Here is a 16,391-nt window from a genome sequence, read left to right on the forward strand (position 1 = left end):
TTGCCTTATTACAGGCTTTGTTTAAGTTTTATGTGGGCTAAGTTGGCTGAAATGGTTTGAGAAATTAGATTAAAAGAAATGATGGTAGATAAACAATGGCCAACATTTGAAATAATATTTCTCAAACCATATATGTTTTCTTTGAGAAATACAAATTCCACTGGAAAAGAGCTACAACTGAAGCTGAAGAGAAAAGTTTCGGGCAGTATTTGATTAAAAGAGGAATCTTTAGGGCAGCACAGTGGTTAGCACTGCTGCAGTACAGCTCTGAGGACGCGGGTTCGATCCTGGTCACTGTCAATGTGGAGCTTGCTCATTCTCCCCATGCCTGCGTGGGTTTCACCCCCACAACCCAAAGATCTGTAGGTTAGGTGGATTGACCACGATAAATTGCTCCTTAATTGGATGATCTAAATTTATTTTAAAAACATTTTTAAAAAGAGGGATCTTCTAATATTGCCCAAAAGAATAATCCTCCTGAGATTGGGAGGTATTGACTAATCAGCAACAGATGACTAAAATGTTGATTGTGCGTGTGGGGAGGGATTAGAATTAAGGTAAACTCAGAAGTAATATTAAAAATAAGCGTTTACAATATGTTTGGTCAGAAGTAAATGTGGGTTTCTTTGAAGTAGATAGGTTAAATTATGATGGGGAATACGAACAAGACACTAAACCAAAGTCTAAATGCATATAGATAATTGTATGCAGCTAATTCTTTTGTGGCCTTTCCCATTTTGGATTAAACCCATTTATATATGCCTGTTCCGATTGAAAACAGAATATTTTAAATCTTGGTGCTGTATTTTTGGTCAGCTGCTCCACCCTTTGAACCACATCACTTTCTCTCTTGCAGTCACCAGCTATTTGCTCTTTCTACAATTGTATACAACAAGCAGTTGTAATCCAAACAATGTCACAAGTGTCAAGAGGACATAACGTTTTATGCTTGCCATTTTGTTCAGAGGATCAAACAGCATAGGAGTCCATTCAGCCCAGTATTCCTTTGCCAGCTCTTTTGCCAGAGCTATACAGCTAATCCCACTTCCTCTGCTATTTCTCCATACCCTGCAGTTTTGTTTTCAAATATAGATCCAGTTCTCCTTTTAACATTTCTTGTTACCACCTCCCTTTCAGGCAGAGCATTCCAGATCATCATGACTTGCTGCGTAAAAATAAAACAAAAACTGGTTATTTTGTCAGTTATCTATGTGCCATTTGGTTACCAACCAACTCACCCACCATGGAAAAATCTCCTGATTTACTCTGATCAAAACTGACACCATTTTGAGCACATCCATTAAATCTCCTATTAAACTTCACTGTTCGGAGGAGAATAATCCCAGTTTCTCTCATATCTTCACATAGGTCAAGCCGCTTTCCCAAATATTGTTCTGACAAATCTCCTCTGCACTTTCTCTCCAACGGGTAGTGGAGAATAGGAAAAGACATAGGAATTAGGAGCAGAAGTCGGCAATTCAGCCCTTCGAGCCTCTCCACCATTCAATCAGATCGTGGCTGATCTCTTTCTGGTCTCAAATCCACCTCCCTACCTGTTGCCCCTATCCCTTTAACCCATCTTTTATCAGAAATATATCTATCTCCTTCTTGAAACCATTTAATGACTCAGATTCCACTGCACTATGGGGCAGTGAGTTCACAAATTCACCACCCCCTGCGTGAAGTAGTTCCTCCTCATCTCAGTTCTAAATCTACCGCCTCTCAACCTCGATCTATGACTTCTCGTTCTAGATTGCCCCGCAAGGGGGAACATTTGGTCTACGTTTACTTTATCAATCCCTTTTAGTATTTTATATACCTCAATCACACCCCTCTCATTCCCAGCAAGTACAAGTCCAAACTGTTTAATCTCTCCTCATACGTCAACCCTTTCATCCCTGGAATCAATCTGGTGAACCATAGAACATAGAACATTACAGCGCAGTACAGGCCCTTCGGCCCTTGATGTTGCACCGACCTGTGAAACCACTCGAAAGCCCATCTACACTATTCCCTTATTGTCCATATGTCTGTCCAATGACCATTTGAATGTCCTTCGTGTTGGCGAGTCCACTACTGTTGCAGGCAGGGCATTCCACGCCCTTACTACTCTGAGTAAAGAACCTACCTCTGACGTCTGTCTTATATCTATCTCCCCTCAATTTAAAGATTTGAAGGTATGTCCCCCCGTGCTAGACATCACCATCCGAGGAAAAAGGCTCTCACTGTCCACCCTATCCAATCCTCTGATCATCTTGTATGCCTCAATTAAGTCGCCTCTTAACCTTCTTCTCTCTAATGAAAACAGCCTCGGGTCCCTCAGCCTTTCCTCATAAGATCTTCCCCCCATACCAGGCAACATTCTGGTAAATCTCCTCTGCACCCTTTCCAATGCTTCCACATCCTTCCTATAATGCGGCGACCAAAATTGCACGCAATACTCCAAATGCGGCCGCACCAGAGTGTTGTACAGCTGCAACATGACCTCATGGCTCCGAAACACAATCCCAATACCAATAAAAGCTAACACACCGTATGCCTTCTTAACAACCCTCTCAACCTGGGTGGCAACTTTCATGGATCTATGTACACGGACACTGCGATCTCTCTGCTCATCCACACTGCCAAGAATCTTACCATTAGCCCAGTACTCAGTCTTCCTGTTATTCCTTCCAAAATGAATCACCTCACACTTTTCTGCATTAAACTCCATTTGCCACCTCTCAGCCCAGCGCTGCAGCTTATCTATGTCCCTCTGTAACTTGTAACATCTTTCCGCACTGTCCACAACTCCACTGACTTTAGTGCCATCTGCAAATTTACTCACCCATCCTTCTACGCCCTCCTCCAGGTCATTTATAAAAATGACAAACAGCAGTGGCCCCAAAACAGATCCTTGTGGTACACCTCCTCTGAACTGCCTCCAATGCCACCACATCCTTCCTCAAATAAGGAGACCAAAACTGGACACCATTCTCCAGATGTGGTCTCACCAACACCCTATACAATTGCAACAACACTTCTCTACTTTGATGCTCCAGTCCTTTTGCAATAAACGCTAATGTTCCAGACAGACCATTCGACTCAACGGAGCTCCTCCTTGGAGTACAATTGACCCAGCTGTATTCTGAAGGTCCCTAACTAAAACTTGCATCTTTGTTGCCCTGCCCCACAGAGTATTCCCGGCATTTATGTGAAAGATTTACACGTCTCATTTTTCTGAAGTATATTTTTTTCACCATCTGGTCCTGCTTACTTTAAAGTGTTTTCTGAATTTACCTCCTTTTAAGTCACTTAATATTTTCTGTACTTTAATAAAGTCCCTCCTGAACCATGTCCTCACTTTACTGCCGAAATTAAACATTTTTATTTCAGGAAAAGCAGAGCCAATCCAGGATTCCCTGCCAGGAAAGCCTTTTTTGTTGTTGAGAAATTGATCTCTAATAAAGGAGAAAACCAAGTGAGAAGTAGATCAATGCAATTGTCATTGTCGACAAAGGATATATTGCTTTATATTTTCAGACACACCGAAAACGTAGGATGATGCCTTCTCAGGAATCCAGACGGGTACGCCACCAACGCAGAACTCCGGCTGAACCAGAGGCGGAAATCGTAGAGACTGGTAAGGAGCAAGGTTTCTCTCCATCAAACCGTCTTGTGGGTGAGACCAAACCAATTCAAGATTGTTACTGTGGAAATGCTTGGCAGGAAAATGTGACCACTGGAGGTCAATTTGCTTTTACATGGAGTGAACCAGTCCACCTTAAACCAGACCTTCTGGTGCACAGTTCACATGGGGTTTGTTAGCACCTGTGTGAAGCAGGCTTTGAAAGTAGCATCTGCAATATTGCATTTGACGAGTGCTACAAATACTTGCACTCTCCATCCAGGTAGTGTAAAAATCTGACACACCCAATCTCTGTCTAACATTGCATGTAATACATCCCAGTGAGTTAATAAAAGTAATCTGGGAATTTTCTTCTTGTACTTTGAGTTTGAGGAGAAAGGCAACTTATTTAAATAGACACCTTTGATTGTACAGATTGGATTGGATTTTGTTTATTGTAACGTGTACCGAGGTACAGTGAAAAGTATTTTTCTGCAAGCAGCTCAACAGATCATTAAGCACATGAAAAGAAAAGAAAAGAAAAGAAAAGAAAATGCATAATAGGGCAACACAAGATACACAATGTAACTAGATAACACCGGCATCGGGTGGAGCATACAAGGGTGTAGTGTTCATCAGGTCAGTCTATAAGAGGGTCGTTTAGGAGTCTGGTAACAGCGGGGAAGAAGCCGTATTTGAGTCTGTTCGTGCATGTTCTCAGACTTCTGTATCTCCTGCCTGATGGAAGAAGTTGGAAGAGTGAGTAAGCCGGGTGGGAGGGATCTTTGATTATACTGCCTGCTTTCCCCAGGCAGCGGGAGGTGCAGATGGAGTCAATGGATGGGAGGCAGGTTTATGTGATGGACTGGGCTGTGTTCATGACTCTCTGCAGTTTCTTGTGGGTTTGAGCTGAGCAGTTGCTATAACAGGCTGTGATGCAGCCGGATAGGATGCTTTCTGTGGTGCATCTGTAAAAGTTTGTCAGAGTTAATATGGACATGCTGAATTTCCTTAGTTTCCTCAGGAAATATAGACGCTGTTGTGCTTTCTTGTGATTCGTCTTGTGAATGATTGGAATACAACTATGTAGAGAAAATGAAAGGTTTTGTTACAATCTTATGAGAGGGAGATATGGGCAGCACGGTGGAGCAGTGGGTTAGCACTGTGGCCTCACGGCGCCAAGGTCCCAGGTTCAATCCTGGCTCTGGGTCACTGACCGTGTGGAGTTTGCACATTCTCCCCGTGTTTATGTGGGTTTCGCCCCACATTCCAAAAGATGTGCGAGCTAGGTGAATTGGCCACGCTAAATTGCCTCTTAATTGGAAAAAAAATAGGTACTCTAAATTTATTTTTAAAAAAAATGAGGGAGATATTATGAAATTGGATCCAGAGATGGGATTGAAGATGTGGCAGGCAATTTAGGGGTTAAACTGACTGAGGGGAAAAAACTGCTGGCAATGACTGAGTCAGAGGGATCCGTCCCCACCTGGCCTCAGTTACACTGCCCCATTCAGGCTTAAACTTGTTTTTTTTAAAATTAATAATTTTTTTCCAATGAAGGGACAATTTAGCGTGGCCAATCCACCTAACCTGCACATCTTTGGGTTGTGGGGTGAAACCCACGCAGACACGGGGAGAATGTGCAAACTCCACACAGACAGTGACCCAGGGCCAGGATTCGAACCTGGGTCCTCAGTGCCATAGGCAACAGTGCTAACCACTGCACCACCATGCCACCCCAGGCTTAAACCTGTTAGTGAGAATACACAGGATGCCCCTGTTCAGCAAGGGTGAGTCACTCTAGATCCATTGTCCTTTGGGACACTTCTGACTGTCCAGCTATTAGCCCATTACAGAGTCTGATGGTCTCTTTGTCTGTCAATGGGAGGTTAGTTGCATATCAATAGCATGGCCCTCTTTTGTTTAAACGTGGGAAATCAAACAGCCAAGATAATGACGATAGGTTCATGTCTAGGCACCCCAGGAGAGCACTTTTGTTTGAGGGGCTGGGTGGAGCTCAGACAGAAGAATCCTGTTTTGAACAGGTCCGGAGACGGATTTGAAAAGCGACCGAGAGATGTCGTGAAAAAAACTGTCCCAGAGACAGGCTTTCGAAAAGGGTTCCAAAGGAATTTGATTAATAGCTGAAAATTGCTTCTTAAACACCAGTATCATCTTTGTCTGCCTATGTAAATGGAATGAAAGCTGTATGTTATTTTGAAGTAATGCTTAATGGGAACTGGGGTGTTAAATTTAAGAAATTACATGTAATGTGTTATTGTTCGGTTTGAAAGTTTGCATTTGTTTTAATGAAGTTCGTTTATAAAATGACCACGCGTGCCCTATTTCTTATGATATCACCCCTGGAATGAATTGATCTTTCCGCTCCACTTTGAAAACTTAATGGTCCTAGTCCAGTCTCTTAGCCACTTTTTTTTTTAAAGTAATTTTTATTAAAGGTTTTCATAAAATATCAATAACAAAATGAGAAAGAAAAAAGAACCCAACAGGGTTAAGTACAAAACACAATCTAAAAAAGCAACCCCCCCCCCCCCCCCCCCCCCCCCCCCCAGCTGCTGCTGCCATTGACCAATGTCTATCGTTCTGCCAGAAAGTCTAAGAACGGTTGCCACCGCCTAAAGAACCCTTGTACCGACCCTCTCAAGGTGAATTTCACCCTCTACAATTTAATGAACCCTGCCATATCGACAATCCAGGATTCCACGCTTGGGGGCCTCGCATCTTTCCACTGAAGGAGAATCCTTCGCCGGGCTACCAGGGACGCAAAGGCCAGAATTCCGGCCTCTTTCGCCTCCTGCACTCCCGGCTCCTCTGCCACCCCAAATATTGCGAACCCCCAGCCCGGTCTGACCCTGGATCCTACCACCCTCGACACCGTCCTCACTACGCCCTTCCAAAATTCCTCCAGCGCTGGGCATGCTCAGAACATATGGGTGTGATTTGCTGGGCTCCCTGAGCACCTAACACATCTGTCCTCACCCCCAAAGAACCGGCTCATCCTTGTCCCGGTCATGTGTGCCCTATGCAGCACCTTAAACTGTATGAGGCTGAGCCTCGCGCACGATGAGGAAGAGTTCACCCTCCCTAGGGCATCTGCCCACGTCCCCTCCTCGATCTCCTCCCCCAACTCCTCCTCACACTTACCTTTCAGCACCTCCACCGAGGCCTCCTCCTCCTCCTGCATCACCTGGTAAGTTGCCGAGATCTTCCCCTCTCCAACCACCCCCCCCCGAGAGCACCCTCTCCTGTACCATGCGTGGCAGCACCTGGTATGTTTCCGAGATCTCCCCCCCCCCCCCCCCCCCTCCACTGCCCCCAAATTTTGAGGGCCGCCACCACCACCGGGCTCGTGGTATACCTCCTTGGAGGGAGCGGTGACAAACCCCATTATACTCCTGTTAACCCGCCTGAAAAAAGCCTTCGGGATAAACCCGGGGAGGCACTGGAACAGGAACAAAAACCTTGGGAGCACCGTCATTTTGATTGACTGCACCCTACCCGCCAAGGTCAGAGGCAACGCGTCCCACCTCTTGAACTCCTCCTCCATTTGCTCCACCAGCCTTGTAAAGTTAAGCCTATGCAGGGCCCCCCAGCTCCTGGCCATCTGGACCCCCAAATATCGGAAGCTCCTCTCCGCCCTTTTTAGTGGGAGCTCGCCAATTCCCCTCTCCTGGTCCCCTAGCTGAACTACGAACAGCTCGCTCTTCCCCATATTGAGCTTGTACCCCGAAAAGTCCCCGAATTCCCTAAGGATCCTCATTACCTCTGGCATTCCTCCCACCGGATGCGTCACATACAGCAGTCGGTTGTCCGCATAAAGCAACACCCTATGCTCCTCCCCACCCCGCACCAACCCCCTCCAATTCCTCGACTCTCTCAGTGCCATAGCCAGGGGTTCAATCGCCAGTGCAAAGGACAGGGGGGACCCCTGTCTCGTCCCTCGGTGCAACCGAAAGTACTCTGACCTCCTCCTATTTGTGGCCACACTCGCCATCGGGACCTCATACAACAGCCTAACCCACCTGACAAACCCCTCCCCAAACCCGAACCTCTTCAGCACCTCCCACAGGTACCCCCACTCTACCCTATCGAAGGCTTTCTCAGCGTCCATCGCCACCACTATCTCCGCCTCCCCCTCCCTCGCCGGCATCATGATAACGTTCAAAAGCCTCCGCACATTCGCGTTCAACCGTCTCCCCTGTCTGGTCTTCATGGATGATCTGTGGCACAATCCTCAATCCTCGTGGCTAAGACCTTCGCCAGCACCTTGGCATCTACATTTAGCAAGGAAATAGGTCTGTAAGACCCACATTGCAGGGGACCCTTGTCCCGCTTCAGGATCAAGGAGATCAGTGCTCGGGACATCGTCGGGGGTATAGCCCCCCCCCCCCCCTCCCCTCCCTTGCCTCATTAAAGGTCCTAACTAACAGCGGGCCCAACAGGTCCATATATTTTTTATAGAATTCGACCGGGAAACCGTCCGGCCCCGGTGCTTTCCCCACCTGCATGCTTCCTATCCCTTTGATCAGCTCCTCCAGCCCAATCGGGGCCCCTAGTCCCTCTTCCACCTTTGGAAACCTCAATTGGTCCAGGAAACTGCCCATCCCACCCTCTTCCCATGGGGGCTCGGATCGGTACAATTCCTCGTGGAAGTCCCTGAAGACCCCATTGATGCCAACCCCACTCCGCACCATGCTCCCTCCCCTGTCCTTAACTCCCCCGATCTCCCTAGCTGCGTCCCGCTTCCGAAGCTGATGCGCCAGCATCCGGCTTGCCTTTTTCCCCATACTCGTAGACCGCCCCCTGGGCCTTCCTCCACTGCACCTCCGCCTTCCTGGTGGTCACCAGGTCAAATTCGGTCTGGAGGCTGCGCCTCTTCCTCAACAATCCTTCCTCAGGCTCTTCCGCATACCTTCTGTCTACCCTCACCATCTCCCCCACCAGCCTCTCCCTCTGCCCCCGCTCCCTCAGCTCCATGTGGGCCCTCATGGAGATCAGCTCTCCCCTCACCACTGCCTTCAGTGCCTCCCATACCATCCCCACTCAGACCTCCCCGTTGTCGTTGGTCTCCAAGTACCTCTCTATACTTCCTCGGACCCGCTCGCTCACCACCTCGTCCGCCAGTAGCCCCACCTCCAAGCGCCACAGCGGGCGCTGGTCCCTCTCCTCCCCCATCTCCAAGTCCACCCAATGCGGGGCGTGGTCCGAAATGGCTATTGCCGAATACTCGGTATCCTCTACTCTCGCTATCAGCGCCCTACTCAAAATGAAAAAGTCAATTCGAGAATAAGCCTTATGGACATGAGAAGAATGAAAATTCCCTAGCCCCCAGCCTTGCAAATCTCCACGGGTCCATCCCTCCCATTTGGTCCATAAATCCCCTCAACACTCTAGCCACCGCCGGCTTCCTCCCCGTCCTAGACCTGGAGCGATCCAGTGCCGGTTCCAACACAGTGTTAAAGTCTCCCCCCATTATCAGGCCCCCCACTTCCAAGTCTGGGATCCGACCCAACATACGCCGCATAAAACCCGCATCGTCCCAGTTCGGAGCATACACATTGACCAGTACCACCCTCTTTTCCTGCAACTTACCACTTACCATTATGTACCTACCGCCATTATCTGCCACAATGCTCGACGCCTCGAATGACACCTTTCCCACCAAGATCGCCACCCCTCGATTTTTGGCATCTACCCCGAGTGAAACACCTGACCTACCCACCCTTTCCTCAGTCTTACCTGGTCTGCCACCTTCAGGTGTGTCTCCTGGAGCACAACCACATCCGCCTTGAGCCCCTTCAGGTGCGCGAACACGTGGGCCCGCTTAACCGGCCCATTCAGTCCCCTTACATTCCAGGTTATCAGCCGGATCAGGAGGCTACCCGTCCCCCTCCCCCGCCGACTAGCCGTGACCCCTCCTCGGCCAGCCACGCGCCCGCACCCCACACCGGCCCGTTCCCCACAGCGGCATACCCCCGTCTCGACCCACCCCCCACTCGCTCCAGCTCCTCCTTGACCTTAGCAGCAGCAACTCGATCCCGATCTCCCCCCCCCCCCCCCCCCCCCCCCCCCGGCTAGGACCCATCCTAGCTGGTTTACTCCCTCCATTGCACTTCCGCAAGTCAGCTGACTCCTGCTGACCCCGGCCACTCCTGCCTCCCCTTCGACTCCTCCCATTGTGTGGCACACCCTCCTCTCCCGCTCCCCATCCACAGGCTCTTCCCCCTCCCCCTCCGTTCTAAGTGCGGGAAACAATCCTCGCTTCCCCGCCCCGGCCCCCCCCCCCTCCTCCCAGTCTTTGGCGCGGGAAAAAAGCCCGCGCTCTCCACCTACCAGACCCCGCCACCAACCAAAACAGTGCCCAACCCGCCCCATCCACCCTCCCCAACCCAAAAGAGAAAAACACAAATAAAATGAAACCCAAAACAATGCAAAGGCCCCCCCCCCCACCGAACCAAAAATAGGCATAACATATCCACTGCAGTCCCCAATCGCCCATCCCGACCCTCAGTCTGTGTCCAGCTTCTCGGCCTGAAAAAAGGCCCACGCCTCCTCCGGAGACTCAAAATAATGGTGCCGGTCCTTGTAGGTAACCCACAGTCACGCCGGCTGCAACATGCCAAACTTCACCCCCTTCCTGTGCAGCACCGCCTTCGCTCGATTGTACCCGGCCCCCCTCTTCGCCACCTCCGCACTCCAGTCCTGATATATCCGAACCTCCGCATTCTCCCACCTGCTGCTCCTCTCCTCCTTGGCCCACCTGAGCACACACTCCCGATCGACGAACCGCACCAGACCGCCCGTGGAGGCTCGTTAGCCTTGGGCCTCCTCGCCAACACTTTATGGGCCCCTTCCAGCTTCAGGGGCCCCTGGAAGGGCCCCGCTCCCATCAGCGAGTTCAACATGGTGACCACATAGACCCCCACGTCCGGCCCCTCCAGGAGGCCCAGAATCCGCAGATTCTTCCGCCTCGACCGATTCTCCATCTCCTCGAACCGCTCCTGCCATTTCTTCTGAAGCGCCTCGTGCGCCTCCACCTTTACCGCCAGGCCTAAGATCTCGTTCTTATTGTCAGAGATCTTTTGTCGAGCCTCTCGGATTGCCACTCCCTGGGCCATCTGTGTCTCCAGCAGCTTGTCAATAGAAGCCTTCATCGGCTCTGGCAGGTCCGTTTTAATCTCTCTGAGGCAGCGCTGGATACCCTCCTGTTGCTCCTCCGCCCACTGCCTCCACGCTGCCTGGTCTCCGCCCGCCGCCATTTTGTCCTTCTTCCCGACCTTCTTCTGGTCCACCACCACCTTTTTTGTCACCCCGCTCCTAGTTAAAGCCATATATTGACGGGGAGCTATTCTTATCTCCTTCCCACACTGGGAAACGTCGAAAAAGTGCCCTTGGGGGCCCTGACAAGAGCCCAAAAGTCTGTTTTTGCGGGAGCCGCCGAATGTGCGACGTAGCTCCGCATAACCGCAACCGTAAGTCTCGAGAGGGAATTCTTTTGGCAGTGTTCGCTTCACCAATCTGCCCCAAAAGTTCTGTGGAAACTCCTGAAAAAGGTCTGAGAGTCCGTTCCAGACGGGAGCTGTCGAATGCACGACCTACTCCTCTATGGCCGCCACCGGAAGTCTCGTCCCCGCTTCTTCAATGGCCTTGGTAGATCTTTTAACAGTTCCATTTGCTGCTAGAATTCACCTTTAATAGAGGCCCTCAAGTCAGCTTGCAGCTTTAAGCTTGCCCTTCCCCCGCCTGCATGCTGGAAGAGGCCCCTCTCTCCCCTGCACTTCCAGCCAAATCTTTTACTGTTTCCTCTGGGTCTGGTAACCAAAAGACATACCATTCCTGGGGGACACTGTCAGGGGAATGTTGCAGTCCTCTTCCCACACTGGGAAATGTCAAACAAATGCCCTGTAAAAGAGCCCAAACGTCCGTTCCAAGCGGAAGCTACCGAATATGCGACCGAGCTCTGCATAGCCGCACCCGGAAGTCTCTCTTAGCCACTGTTGAGAGCTGACCAGATGTCTGCAACAGGTGGAAGATATGTTTTTCACACTGCCGGCATTTAAGTACTTATTATAAGTTGAGCTTTATGTAGCACAGTGGGCTAAACTGCTGGCTTGTAATGCAGAACAAGACTAGCAGTGCGGGTTCAATTCCCGTACCGGCCTCCCCGAACAGGCGCCGGAATGTGGCCACTAGGGGCTTTTCACAGTAACTTCATTGAAGCCTACTTGTGACAATAAGCTATTACTATTATTATTATTATGTATTATTATGTGGCAAATTTGCCTTCTATCTATCTATCTGAAAATTTTGTTTGAAGAATTTGTTCTCTGCTTACTGTTCAGTGCAAATGTGAGGTCTGTGGGAGGGTAATTTTAACCTATAAATGTGAGATCAGGGTGAGCATTATTTTGACATTTGGCCTGGTGTAAACATGAAGATGTTTCACGTTATGGTTATTGCATGGCAGATAGAAACTCTATTCCATTAAAATAACATCACCTGTCACAGATGAATACCTGGAACAAAAAAAAACACAACATGAGGGGGGAAATTGTATGTAAACCCAACATGGGCCATAAGGGTGTCTATGCTACACACAAGCTTCCTCCCACACCCTTTCCATCTGTCCCTATCAACAAATCTTTCTGTTCCTTTCACCTTCCCTTAAATGTGGGCTATTTACTTCAATTACTCCATGTAATCAATCTCTTGATAATGATATTTCTTTTGTATTCCCTACTGGATTTATTGCAGTAACAACTACAATTTATACAGTGCATCTAATATAAAATGTCCCACGGTATTGTATAGGAGCATTATAAAACAAAATGTGCGACCAACTGCAAAACAAAATATTAGTTGAGATGACCTAAAGCTTGATTCACCTGAGGAAGGAGCAGCGCTCCGAAAGCTAGTGACATCGAAACAAACCTGTTGGACTTTAACCTGGTGTTGTAAGACTTCGTACTGACCTAAAGCTTAGTCAAAGGGGTAGGTTTTGTGGAGTGTCTTAAAGGAGGAAAAGAAAGTACAGAGGCAGAGAAGTTTAGGGAGGTGCTTCCACAGCTTGGGACCGAGACAACTAAGGTGTGGCTGCCAATGGTGGAGCAATTAAGATTGAGTCACTCAAGATGTGTGAATTGGAAGGGAGTAGGGATCTTGGGTGTTAAGAATCTCGCTGATGTTCAGTGCGAGAGTAGAACAAAACCCAGAAGGGTAACTGAGACCACTGGTTCATAGTGGTATATTTTAAATTTGGTATGTTGTGAGAAAAATATGTGAACCAGGGAGAAAATAGTCCAGTTGTTGTGCGAATACTTAATAAAGAATAATTATTAACGTAAAAGGGAGAAAAAACAAGACAAAGACAGTAATACGGTGCAATATGTAAGTACACTGATGAAGCTAAGCACACAATATTACAGGAAATTACCCCTTGGTTCCGACTACCTACCTTCCCTGAACTCCGACACCCCTTTGTTCCCAAACAGCATCCAATATCACCTAACTCTGAGCTTAATCCAGCAAATAATTACCATGCATGGGTTACGATCTTCAGGGTCAGCGAAGGTGATATCAAGTTTCAGTCTGTTTAGCAATAACTTGTTTTCGGGAGACTGTTTCTGCAGCTGGCTGATGGTGGCTGTGTTTGTCTCGCTTTTTCCACAGTCATGGATATATCATTCCTTCCCTTTGATGTTATCCACCCTGTGGAGCCTGCTTTTGATGTACATGTGTCAATTGTTTAATCTCCATTTTGAATTTGAAGTTACCTTTTCTATGCTCCCATTGTTGTCGTCTAGTCACCGAGGTAAACACTTGTTTTTTCCCTCTGTTATGCTAATTCACATCTCTTCAGACATCTCGCTGTTTTATTTTCTTTTATCCCAGTTTCATTTTTTAAATCTTAATTTTCCCCCATTCTTAACAAGGGTTGTGAAGTTGGAGGAGATTGCAGAGTTAGGGAGGGGTGGAGCCAAGGAGGGATTTGGAAGCAGGGTGAGAACTTTTAAATCAAGACATGGCTTCACCGAAAACTAATAATAATTGCTTATTGTTACAAGTAGGCTTCAATGAAGTTACTGTGAAAAGCCCCTAGTCGGCACATTCCGGCGCCTGTTCGGCGAAGTCTGTACGGGAATTGAACCCGCACTGCTGGCATTGTTCTGCATTGCAAGCCAGCTATTTAGCCCACTGTGCTAAACCAACCCCTGTAGGTCAGTGAGTGTATGGGGTGATAGGGAGAGGGATGAAGTCGGTAGCTAGGAATGGAGTTTAGAATGGGGACTGAAAGCGATGATTGCAGTCTTTTCAATAATAAATTGGGGAAAATTTCTGCTCGTCCAGTACAGGAGTCGAGAGAGGTGATGGTGAGATAGAACTAGGTATTGGCAGTATATTCAGCAGGGACGTGGACAACCTCCAGCAGACACCTTAAATCGCTGGCGAAGTATCACCAGTGATGACGCTGTAGAATTCTGCAAGTTCAATGGCAGGATAGGCACTCTAATATCAGTGTCTACTCTCAGGCCGGCAGCCCCATCGTGGCACTGGCTGTTGTTAATCAGCCACGTTGGACGGGCCACATCCTCCGCCTGCCTGGCACAAGACCCCCAAACCAAACTGTCCGTTCTGAGCTTTTTCTTGGTAAGCACTTGCAGGAGGGCAAAGAGAATGGTTTGGGGATGTATTGAAAGCCTCCCTGAAAAAAATGTAATATCCCCACCAATTTGTGGGAATCTCTTGAGACTACCCAAATTGGAGAAGAAGCATCTGCGAAGGTGCTAACCATTTTGAATGTCTCCAGCAGGCCCAGGTGGGGGCTGTTGCTGCTAAATTTAGCCTTGGTTTAATTGCTCTTGAGTCGCCAGGTATCTTTCTGATACCGCCACGTGGTTCAAGTCCGAGTAATGATCAATAATCCAACACACCGCTTAGTAAGAGTTAAATCAACGCACATTTATTATATACAGTAATCAATACTCATGCGTAAATTCTACTTCTAAGCTACTTCCTACAACTAACAGGCCAATACTTAACTTGAAAATGGCCCACCAGGTCAGGGAAACGAATGGCCGTTCGTTTGGGTTCTGAGCCTGCGGGATTCGAAGCTGATACAGATCGATAGCTAGGAGCGCCTATCTCGTGGCGAGAGTTGAAGTGAGACTTAGGATTTGAGCGGCTGTTGCAGAAGGTCAGCAGAAGGGTGGCAGAGAGGAGAAGGGTGCAGAAGGGTCGATTTGAACTTGGACTCTATTCTTGTAGTCCCCAGGGGCTTCCCGCCTTTCGGGGCCAGCCCTGTACCTGGTTACAAGTGATTGGACTTTGTCCCAATCACTTGGTTCGATATTCTCCAATGCTGCAGCGATTCCTTGATCGATGGGCGGTCTTGGGGTGATCGTTCACCTCCCTTTGTGTAGGCTCCTGTTGGCGCCGAAAAGTCTGGGTTGGCTTTGTCTGTCTAAATTGTTGCACATTGTTCCTGGGGATTGCTCATTAGTATTCAGATGGCTGGTGTTTTGTTGTGCTGATGGCTGCAGGTATCGATCTTGTCTGGCCTTCCTAGAGGTGAATACATAGTTTTACCTGCATCTGCTTGTTTTAGTCCTGTTGGCTGATTTTTCCGTTCGCCATTTTAAATCTGGGTTAGCCATTCTAAATCGGGATTAGCCATTCTAAATCGGGAGTTAGCCTAACAGTGGTCAGGACCGGGGGCACAAAATGCACCACGAAATAGAAAGTGCATGTCAGAAAGGCAAGGTCACAGTGATCATGGGGGACTTCAATATGCAGGTGGACTGGATAAATAATGCTGCCAGTGGACCCAAGGAAAGGGAATTCATTGAATGTTTACAGGAGGGCTTTTTGGAACAGCTTGTGATGGAGCCCACGAGGGAACAGGCCATTCTGGACTTAGTGTTATGTAATGAGCCAGACTTGATTAAAGATCTTAAAGTAAGGGAGCACTTAGGAGGCAGTGATCATAATATGGTCGAATTCAACCTCCAATTTGAAAGAAAGAAGGTAGAATCAGATGTAAAGGTGTTACAGTTAAATAAAGGTAACTACAGGGGCATGAGGGAGGAACTGACGAAAATCGGCTGGGAGCAGAGCCTACTGGGAAAGACAGTAGAACAGCAATGGCAGGAGTTTCTGGGAGTAATTGAGGACACAGTGCAGAGGTTCATACCAAAGAAAGGAAAGGTTATCAGAGGGGGAATTAGGCAGCCATGGCTGACAAAGGAAGTTAGGGAATGCATCAAAGCAAAAGAGAAAGCCTATAATGTGGCAAAGAGTAGTGGGAAGTCAGAAGATTGGGAAGGCTACAAAAACAAACAGAGGATAACAAAGAGAGAAATAAGGAAAGAGAGGATCAAATATGAAGGTAGGCTAGGCAGTAACATTAGGGATGATAGTAAAAGTTTCTTTAAATACATTAAAAACAAACAGGAGGCAAAAGTTGACATTGGGCTGCTCCAAAATGACGCTGGTAATTTTGTGATGGGAGACAAGGAAATAGCTGAGGAACTAAATAAGTACTTTGCGTCAGTCTTCACAGTAGAAGACATGAGTAATATCCCAACAATTCCGGAGAGTCAGGGGGCAGAGTTGAATATGGTAGCCATCACAAAGGAGAAAGTGCTAGAGAAACTAAGAGGTCTAAAAATTGATAAATCTCCGGGCCCAGATGGACTACATCCTAGAGTTCTAAAGGAGATAGCTGAAGAAATAGTGGAGGCGTTAGTTATGATCTTTCAAAAGT

General features: G+C 48.0%; 1 protein-coding gene across 3 annotated transcripts in view; it reads left to right on the forward strand.

The window, feature by feature from the left end:
* rnf4 (ring finger protein 4) overlaps window positions 1–16,391 on the forward strand; it is a 77,868-nt gene that overhangs the window by 26,840 nt on the left and 34,637 nt on the right. For all 3 annotated transcript variants that reach the window (XM_072515687.1, XM_072515685.1, XM_072515686.1), the window contains one exon: window positions 3,523–3,622. In XM_072515687.1, the coding sequence (XP_072371788.1) occupies window positions 3,541–3,622 (82 nt within the window). In that variant the 5' untranslated portion in view covers window positions 3,523–3,540. The remainder of the gene's footprint in view (window positions 1–3,522; window positions 3,623–16,391) is intronic.

The sequence above is a fragment of the Scyliorhinus torazame genome, chromosome 9 (assembly GCF_047496885.1).
Source record: "Scyliorhinus torazame isolate Kashiwa2021f chromosome 9, sScyTor2.1, whole genome shotgun sequence".
NCBI lineage: Eukaryota > Metazoa > Chordata > Chondrichthyes > Carcharhiniformes > Scyliorhinidae > Scyliorhinus > Scyliorhinus torazame.